Source organism: Nicrophorus vespilloides, unplaced genomic scaffold, assembly GCF_001412225.1.
Source record: "Nicrophorus vespilloides isolate i.1.1-1 unplaced genomic scaffold, Nicve_v1.0, whole genome shotgun sequence".
Lineage (NCBI taxonomy): Eukaryota > Metazoa > Arthropoda > Insecta > Coleoptera > Silphidae > Nicrophorus > Nicrophorus vespilloides.
In genome coordinates, this window is record NW_017097634.1 from 154,556 (window position 1) to 164,568 (window position 10,013).

The window sequence follows — 10,013 nt, forward strand, 5'->3', positions numbered from 1 at the left end:
GCGAAATGCTCGTTAAGCGAGGTATGATTGCAGTATTTGATTTTGTTTTTGAGCAATTTGATTTCACTCTATCAGTGCATTGCCAAAGCAAATGTAGTATGCAATAGCTTGAAATCTGTATGTATTTCAAATTCTTATCCAAACTGAAGGCTTTATTAAAATGCAACTCTGCGCCATCTATTATTCATGTTTATATGATAATCTAACTAGATTTTCAGAAAGTACAGAACTGTCAGAATATCAGAAACAAATATAACCTATAAAGGTGACAGTAGACAAAAGAAGTATTATTAATTACTAGAGATGTCTTCAAAACAAACGTAAATCTTATTTGTATGCTTTTACTGAATGTTCATTATTACCAATCAATGTTTCAGTCCCAAAATATCCTCAGGAGCTTTAGTATGTGGCGATAATAAAATGCATGGAGATATAACATTTGGAACAAACTCGATAGTTCATCCAAGCTGTACAATTAGTGCAGAATCTGGTCCAATAATCTTTGGTGATACATGTATAATTGAGGAACAGGCAAAGATTATTCACAGGTAATATGGAATTTAAATTGAATAATCAGTTTCTAATGAATGAATCATTCTGCAGGGTTCCTTTTTATCGGACCGATAAAAACCCAGTTATGTTCATTGGTTCGAATAATGTTTTTGAAATAGACTGCACTGTTGAAGCAGCCAAAATAGGTAATAACAATATCTTTGAACCAAAATGCTTTGTGGGTAACAAAGTGACTATCACTGATGGCTGTGTTATTGGTGCTGGATGTGTTTTAACTGATGAGCAAGTATTGCCAAAGAACACAATTGTGCATGGTAGTGGATGCAAGCAACGTGAAGCGCTAGATCAACCCAATGTGAGTTACAATCATAAAGCTTTTATATGCTCATATTATATGATGTCTTTCTTTTAGCCTCAATTTGGTTTGATGGATACTTTAATGAGGCTGTTGCCTAATTACCATCATATTAGAAAACCCATTAAGAAGCCTTGAATTATTTATATATTGTTACGATTTTTTCTTCATGCACATTTCATATTGAGAAAAATATACACTTAAGAATATAATATTTAAAAATAAGCTTTAATAATTTTCACATTAACTTAATAAAAAATGTTTTTTTTTTGTTAAATTGTTTATTTTTTTGATATGTTCTTATACATACAGACTATATACATGTATTTAAACGAAATGTTTCAGTTATTGATGGATATTCATATAGATTTCTGTAACAATAAGACCCATTTTGTTGATAATTTCAAAGTGGATATTATAACTATAAGACAAAACAAAATGATGGTTGAAGTAAATTCAAATATAAAAATTGGAAGAATTTTGTTTGCAGTAGCTGTTGTAAAGAAACCTCCACTCATCAACAAACCCCTTAAATTATCCTCTGGCAATTTAGAAAAACCTTGTAGAACGGCAATTATCCTAAAAATTCATTAATATTAATGTACTTGATAACTAAATCTTTCGAAATATGTTGAATTAATCCAATTACAGAAACTATTACCATATAATCTGCATCAAACTCATGACTGCATTTGTACTGTGCAAAGAGAAACATCGCTACAAAGATGATCCAGGAAATTAAAAACTATTTTTAAAATATTTTTTTCAAAACTTTTACGTATATACATTACGGTATAATCACATTGACGGTCTTTGATTGCTTCAAATTCTTTCCTATCAAAATTGAAATTACACTTATGAAGATATCACAGAAATCGATAATCGACTGAATAAACTGTGTAACAACTGTAAATCCATATATCTCTATTATTCGTAATATTTTCATTGTTTTTGACTAGCAAAATACTATGAAAATATCGTTAAACGGAAAATATTACAACTGCAGTATCATTCACTGCAACATCATATATATCTAGGTAGAAAAAAAAATGTTATGTTTATCGTTATTTTTAATTGTCAGTCATATTGTCGTCAATAATAAAAAAACTTGATATAATTTTATAAAATTCTGTTCAAAGTTGCAAAGCCTATTATAAAGACTGTCTTTTACAAAATTATTTTACGAGAATACTTCTTAAAGAACATTACGTTTCAGAATTGATATTTTTTCTATATTTTATATAAATATATTTAAAATTATTTACATTTTCTCGTGTCTGACAAAAAAAAAATATAATTGCATGAACAATCGATTATTTTTATTTACATTTAGTCGGCATACCAAACTACCTATTATGTAGCCGAGAACTTGTATGAAATTTGAAGAACACTGCTTTAGAATAAAAACATTCTTAATCTGCAGGAATGAACTATTTTTTATCTCGATTTGGTAAATTCTTTAGTTTTTTCAAATAAAAAATTTCTATGATTGCAATGATGTGCTCATATTTTTGAAATGTAGATGACATGCAGGGCCGGTTCGTCTATAGGGGCCACATGTGGGGTTGGAACCCACCTATATTTGTAGAACTAGTCCAATAATTGGAAAAACACTCTGCAATAGCTGTAAAACTAAATACCTCGTTTATTCCTAACATTCCCATTAATTTTGGAGATACTATGAAAATATCGGTAAAAGTAAAATTTAACAAGTGCAACATTGTATATAAGTAAAAAATAAATAATAATAATAATTGTTACGTCTATAAAAAAAAAACTTGTTTCATACTGTAGCCAATAAAAAAAATAACTTGACGTAATTTAATTAATTATATTCATATCTGTTAAAATATTTCCACTACTTTTGCATTCTCACTTCGTTACTGATCATTATTTCTTTCTCTTAAACTCTTATACTTCTTAAAAAAACAAAAACTTTTTGTATCTAATCATTTCCTCTCAAACATTCTTATTAATTACGTCTCTTAATCGATATTTTTTCTATATTTTTATTTTCTAGTCTTTCTTCCTCCTCTACTTTCGGCAACCCTAAGAACTGATTATGTTTATCTACTAATAATGTGGCGTTGTTCTTTTATTAAATTTTATTTATTATTGTTATTACATATCCTACAAAATTAAGTTCCGTGAACATTTCACGATTTACAAAGTGTTCCGTTGCAGGAAAAGTTTGGGAAACTCTGGTGTATAGGCTGTGAGCAATGGATACTAAATTGATTATTTTATTAAGTAATACTTCACATCACATATATTTCAGTTATCATTTTACATATCTTACATAATTATAAACAAATATTGTTGGATTAAGTATTGTCAAACTTGCAGCTGTTGGCATTCGATGCACTCGCTCATCGTTTGGTGATTATACGCCTCTATTTGTATGGTGCAGCTCACAACCTTCAATTTATCTTTCACTACCTCCGTTGCTCGATTTAACACAGTATCTCTATCACTAGCATCATCTGAAAAAATAAACCATTGATTAGATGAATCCGGTAATTTGAATATTTTGAATTGATATTATTACCAACGGCTAAATGTGCAGCCACGGCATCTTTTCCCGGCGCCAGGCTCCAGATGTGCAAGCTATGAACATGCCTAACACCCGGAATGTTGCTCAGCGCGTTCGACAGATCCCAGGAACCCCTGGGACTCGCCTCCGCCAACAACATCAGAGAGTCTTTGGCCACTTTAACCGTGGCACCTACAACTATCACAGAAAACAAAATTGTACATATAGGATCCGCGATTACGGCGTCAGGAAATATTTTGATCACGATGGCGGCTATCAATACGCCCACGCTTTGCAACAAATCCCCGATAACGTGGGCAGCGGCAGCCCGGATATTAAGATTCTCTTCGCCGTGACTATGGTTCGACTCGATTAGAGAGTCTCCGTGAGAATGGGAATGCACTTTGAAACAGAAACCATGCAGTACAGCTCCCATCCTAAAACATAGATATATTATACAAAAATCTAAATACAACAATAGCAAGATTACTTACACTATATTAACGACTAATCCCAACCCGGCTATGATTAACATCGTATCTGCATCTACCTTGTGGTCACGATGGATGATTCTTTCCAGGGCGAGTAGAGAGAACACCGCGGCCAAGACCCATACTATCAAAACACTACAGAAGCAATCCGTTAATTCATTTCCTATAGTGAAAAGCTATTTATTCAAAACTACCTAAGAAAAGCGCCAATAACCTCCACCCTGTTGTATCCGAACGTCATGGACTTTGTTGGCGGCCTCTTTCCAATCCATATTGAAATTATGGATACGAAGAAACCGATCAAATCGGAAAATAAATGAGCCGCGTCTGTCATGACTGCTAAACTACCAGCTAAGTAACCTCCTATTATTTCCATTACCTAAGAACAAAATTAATATATTATCAATTTATTATCTACAGGCAATTATAATAAGATATGAATCATTACAAAAAGCAAACAAATATTGTATTTTAATAGTAGAATTTGAAAAACTATATGAACATCAGAATAAGTTCTATTTTTTCATAGTATAATTTTTAATCCAGTTCTGTGTCTCCTTTAAATAAAAATGTACAAATGATAATGATATTTCTATGAGATGAAAACTAAATAATTGTATCATATCATCTACAAAAAATTAAACTTCATGAAGTATGATTTCTCTATGTAAAAAATGTGCGTCTTATGGTAGGAAATTCGTATATAAGCATCATCATCACGGACTAACTTATTTCAGATTACGTTCAGATCTAATTAAGTATAATATTAATCGAGATCCATTGATTTAAAATGTTTCATCAAATTTATAATGTACTATAACAAACACTTCGCATATACATTTATCTATTACAAAACTAGCAATTAACACTTCAAAATGAATACAATATTAATTAGTAGAAGCTTGATTACAAAGCGCAGTACAATAAAATTTGTTGTTTTTAAATAGTAAAAATAACTAGAAAATGTATAGGTTACTATGATTACATAAAGTAAAAAAAAGTTGTTTATTTGAAATTATAACTACAAACCGCTTTTGAATTGAAAACAAAAAAAGTAAATGAAGAAAGTGAAAATGTAACCGCGCGCTTGTGCAGATTCTTAAAAGCAAATTGAACCGTTTAAAATAAGAGTAAGTTCTCAAGGACATAGAAATCCATTTGCAGTTTAACTATATTGGGGGCAATCAATGTATTACTTTTGAGTGTAAATAGATCCCCAATTCATAGTAATCTCTTCATTATGTCATAGAAATCCATACGAGTAACAAAAACAGTACGTGCATAAAAGCTATTTTTTAAAACAATTAGTAAAGGTTTGAGAATAAGAAAGGCAAACAACGTGCGAGTACTTACCATGAAGAAAAGGCAAAGTGCAGAAACAATACATAAAGTTTTATATGCCACTTTATTATCATTTTCTGCGCTGAGCGAGTGACAATGAAAATCCTTAACCGATAAGTGTCCAAAACTATTGATCCTCTCCTGAAAAAGAAAAAAAAAGAGGTAATTATTATTGATATACTTTGATTTTATGCTTGCTGATATGATCGAAACCTTAATATGCACCGCAACATCTTTAACGCAACTATCAAAAGACCTTCTCTTGTACGCTGTGTTTATAGGAACTTTGAGCATCTTCGCAATAGGTGTAAACACAAGAGAAGTCTGTAAACAACTAATTTGATTTGAAAGGTGAAACCTAACTTACCAGCCCGCACTTACCGTATTTGCCCTAGTAGTTAGCGTTCATTACAATTACAGTTATTAAAAGATTCCATTGTATAATGTATCAAATAGTTATTTTGGAAAGAAAAATTTTTCACTTTCTCTGTTTCAATTTAGCGAAATTGATTGAATCTCAATTGACAACATTTAAAATAAACAAAATTGAATGAATTTTCAAACAAACAAAAATGATTCATGAAATAAGTATTTTGTCGTATTTGTAAATTGTGTGACCCAGAAAGCGTCAGAAGATAGATTTTTTTTTAAAGTTTACAACGTTCCTGCGCAATGTTTAACATTGGTAAATAGAAGATGTGCGATTGAATGTGATTTTATCTTCGGTTGATTGAACGATAGCTATAAAAAGATGCTTACACAGGCGTTGAAAATCTAAATCGACAACAGCAATGTTTGAATTATAAAAATAAAACTATTTATTTTCATATTACGTTATTTCTTGTATGGTCAATTACTCAATTAGAAATCTCAAGCAATATTTTGCGAAATCTTTAATAATGGTACGACTTGGCATGTATATGTCAAATAAATATTAATTAAACAAAATTAATGTTTCTTCAAGTTACTGTACAAATGTACATAACGAAACATGCAAAACATCTGCATAAACACGCATGTTTTTATGAATTATGGACTTCCCGTGATCGTCCGAGATAAATGTATGTCGTTTTACAACATTAATTTAAAAATACACGTGGTAGTAGTATGAATCTAATTAATTAAAAACTAATTAATTGAAACTAATTGTATATATTTACTATAAACCAAATTTATATCATTTACAAATCGTACAATATTCAATTTGTAGTAACACATCAAAAAATATATATTTACTAAGTTTAAATCGAAATTAATGTTGACTAGAAGTATACACAATTATATTTTATTGAAAGGAAAACAACACGATTAAACGTATTATCTGCAATTGAATATAGTTACGTAAATAGTTTAGGTTTATTAAATTTTTATGTTAAAAATACAACGTTTCTTACAACAGTCACAAAAAGTAAACAAAAATAAATACTTCTTGAAATATTATATTCTTATTTATTGACAATAAGATTTTAAGTAAATATATTTATTGTTGAGCAGAAAGACCTATGGTGAATATCCTCTAGGAGCAGTTCAATTTAGTTTTATTTTTGTTATTGTGTTAAGTTTATATTTTGGTAATTTGTTGCAATAAATATTATTATTACTTTATTGTTATAACGAGTAGATAATAGACTCTTATGCGGGTAATTATTTTTTTACGTAGTTAAGCAACGTGTGTCACAGTTTGCATTTGCATGGATGATTCAACTATGATTGCAAACAGCTCAAATAGAATAGCAAGTCAAAATACTAAACAATTACTGAATATAGAAAACTATATGAGCTTTTGATTGATATATTATTAATAGTTATTATAATTTGATATGATTTATTTACAAATTTATTCACAACTTAACATATAATGAAATTATATGATGATTGATTATTAACAAAATTATGAATGAAATTGACTTACATCGAAGAGTAGTGGAGAGTCTTCAGGAGAATCTAGCAAATCATTGCATTGAATATTTATTTTTGGCCAGTTTTTCGAATCCCTGCTATCTGCATTCAATGATGCCCTGCATTTGATGCATTTAGGATTAGTAGTATTGTTATCATCGAGCAAGAGATTTTCATCATCCGAATCAGGGAACCTGACATGGTCACAGTAGTAATCCATAATGTTGATTGCAAACAAAAAGTAAACCTAATACTTGTCCACATCAACAATAAACATAACCTTATGACCTCACAAGAGCCTTCCCCTGTGAAACCCAATCAATCAATGCCATAAGTGGATTAAAATTCAGCTCCTCTGTGTATGTTATCTATGCCCACCGATGAAACTTCATACTGCCACAATTCAATTTCAAATTTCCATTGCTTCCTTATGCTGACTGATCCTGCCCAACACTTGACACACTATTGTTGATAACAAACCACTCAACACAATGTTTGATAACTGAGTTATATGTAGAATGACCTGAACAGGATGTGAAAATATTGCTTATTTGCTTTTTTTTTCTTTTTTAGTACATTTTTTTTTCTAACACCGACTCGAAACTTATTCAATCAATGGGTCGCAATTATAACTGCCTGTAAAGAATTGACAAAGCATAGTGTATCCTAAGTAGTAGATGTAAAAGACCCCTACGACTAGCAAACAGTAGATCACTAAAGATAGACAGAAACAATCATTCATGACTGCACAACGAACACCGAACTTTCTTCCAATCAAATCGTAAATTTCTTTTTTGTTATTAAACGCAATTCAAACAACATTACCGGACTAACTGAGAAACTTAACATTAACCTTATCTTATAGATGACGCTGCTTCTAGGTATCTCATAAAAAATAATATACTTAATTGTAATATTGAAGCTTTATTCATATACATTTTGTTATTATTATATATATATATATATATATAATTAATATCATGAATCAGTCTTATATTATATCATGCAGTTTTATTTAAAATTTGTATAGGTGGTTGCCTATAATAAAGTGTAAGTTAGATTATTTTCTTATTTTTACATTTAAATTGTAGAAGTTGTTATTTCTATTATAATTAAATAAAACACTTTTCACTTGTTTTGCCTTTTTTTCTAAACAAATTGTATAAGAAGAGTTATTGTAAATTATTGTTAATTTTATCATCAAAACCTGTTAAAATCTAAAAATTATGTGAACATATTTATATTTTTTCATAAATATACCTAAAATCATTGATTAATTGTTTAATGAAATATATAGCATATTATATGACTCAAAGCAAATTTAAGTTCAAGTTGGACCTGAATAGGTAACAATCATAATTTAAAAACGTTTGAAAATCTGTAAGAAATATCGGAGAAATTACGAAATTAACAAAGCAAATTTAGTATTTTCATCCTTTAAGGATTGAATGTTGAAATGAATTGGTAAAAACTAAAGATGATAACTGAACAATGACATAAATAATTACAAAAAAAAATATGAAAGAAAAAGGACATGAATCACAGAAACGAGTTAAATTTTAATTAATTTGTGTAACATCTGTTTTACTTAATGTGAATATTAAAGACATAATAAAGTGACTAATTTTATTAAGTTGGGACATTTATAGAAGTTGAAATGATTAGAAAATAAGAGATGTAAAATAATGTCGTCTTAATTAAATTTTGAAAATATGTCGGTGATATTTAAGTGAAGAGATCGTATTAGTAAATGTTTTAATTAGGATATACGATACGGTTCTGTCGGCGATGCTACCGCCTTTGAAGGAAACGACTTAATGCGATGAATGAAAATTGGGCAGAAAATTATGAGCTTGTAATTTGAACGCGAAACGAAGGAGAAGAACAGCCAAAGAAGAAGAAAGAAAACATGTATTTTTTGAGTGATGAAGGAGACGGGAAATTGGATGGAATACTTTCTTCGTTCGGCCGAACAAAGGCGAGTAAAAAGGACGACAGGAAATAAATCCGGCTGCGACATTAGCACATTTGCCGCTAACTTGATTCTAATTTTAATTTGGTCTCCGGCATTATGGCACATTTAAGCTGTGGGAGCGCTCGTTCCCTTTTGTGTATGTGTGGCTGCATTATAAACTCACCCCCTCGAGTGTCATAAATTAGTCAGGGAGTAAATTTCTGTGTCAAATTATGCAAATGTGACGGCTCTGAGCAATCCCACTCAAGCTCTTTCTCGCTCTCCAGAAATAATCATCGCGCGCGAACCACCGACGAAGCCACCCCCTCAGTGTTCTCCCTCGAGCATCCATGCACCACCAACAACACTTAAGCAGCACGCAGAAATGTATACAAACAATTCAGTCTAATCATTGCGAAACTCATGCAATATGCATACATATTAATTTACACTTAGATTTTTTTTTACTAATTCATACTAACATTGTTAACATTTACTCATCTAAATAGTAGTAATTGTTGATTAAATTAGAATTCTTACTTTCAAAGCAGAATATTTATGTATTGAAAATAGTTACAGTTGTTGAATTTCCTTATTAATGGCATACACCAAACGTATAGAAAGTACAGAAATATTTTGCATATTGCTGCTTTAATTAGTCCGGATAATTAAAAATAAAACTAAATTTTAATTGAGAAAAATTATTATCTTTAAATATGATCGATTTTATTTCTTTTGTGCAGATTATGTATGTATTTAGTTTCTTGATTACTCTGGTTTAAAACATTCCTGCTTAACCTTTTATACGTACTATGTAAGGTAATGGTGTATTGCAGCGATCGGGAAACTTTTTAACCATTACCCCAAAATTCATTCTGAAAAGAAAACAATCAATATAACAATAATTACTTTAAAATTGGGACTTTT

At 30.1% G+C, this 10,013-nt stretch overlaps 2 protein-coding genes across 3 annotated transcripts; one reads left to right on the forward strand and one right to left on the reverse strand.

Annotated features, from left to right (window-relative positions):
• The first annotated feature begins 230 nt into the window (after nt 1-230).
• On the forward strand, nt 231-1,080 carry LOC108560591 (dynactin subunit 6). The gene is made up of 4 exons (XM_017918216.1): nt 231-320; nt 378-548; nt 604-868; nt 926-1,080. Exons 1-4 carry the CDS (start codon nt 304-306, stop codon nt 1,004-1,006), a joined length of 534 nt encoding a protein of 177 aa, XP_017773705.1. The 5' UTR covers nt 231-303; the 3' UTR covers nt 1,007-1,080.
• Nucleotides 1,081-3,099: 2,019 nt separating this feature from the next.
• Nucleotides 3,100-7,968, reverse strand: LOC108560590 (zinc transporter 2-like). Of its 2 annotated transcripts, XM_017918214.1 has the most exons (7): nt 7,511-7,968; nt 7,146-7,437; nt 5,246-5,374; nt 4,087-4,271; nt 3,896-4,027; nt 3,417-3,838; nt 3,100-3,351 (listed from the first exon to the last, which is right to left on the reverse strand). In XM_017918214.1, the coding sequence occupies exons 2-7, from the start codon at nt 7,350-7,352 to the stop codon at nt 3,203-3,205; spliced, it is 1,224 nt and encodes a 407-aa protein (XP_017773703.1). In that variant the 5' UTR covers nt 7,353-7,437; nt 7,511-7,968; the 3' UTR covers nt 3,100-3,202. The 2 variants fall into 2 exon arrangements, with proteins under 2 accessions (XP_017773703.1, XP_017773702.1); XM_017918213.1 differs by having other exon boundaries at nt 7,146-7,968.
• Between the last annotated feature and the right edge of the window lie 2,045 nt (nt 7,969-10,013).

Coding starts and splice junctions, on each gene's coding strand:
- LOC108560591 (XM_017918216.1), top strand. Junction 549..603: donor CAGGCAAAGATTATTCACAG/GTAATATGGAAT, acceptor ATCATTCTGCAG/GGTTCCTTTTTATCGGACCG. Junction 869..925: donor AAGCGCTAGATCAACCCAAT/GTGAGTTACAAT, acceptor TCTTTCTTTTAG/CCTCAATTTGGTTTGATGGA.
- LOC108560590 (XM_017918214.1), bottom strand. CDS start 7,352: ATGGATTACTACTGTGACCATGTCAGGTTCCCTGATTCGGATGATGAA. Junction 3,839..3,895: donor GGATTAGTCGTTAATATAGT/GTAAGTAATCTT, acceptor TCTATGTTTTAG/GATGGGAGCTGTACTGCATG. Junction 3,352..3,416: donor GGCTGCACATTTAGCCGTTG/GTAATAATATCA, acceptor TTATTTTTTCAG/ATGATGCTAGTGATAGAGAT.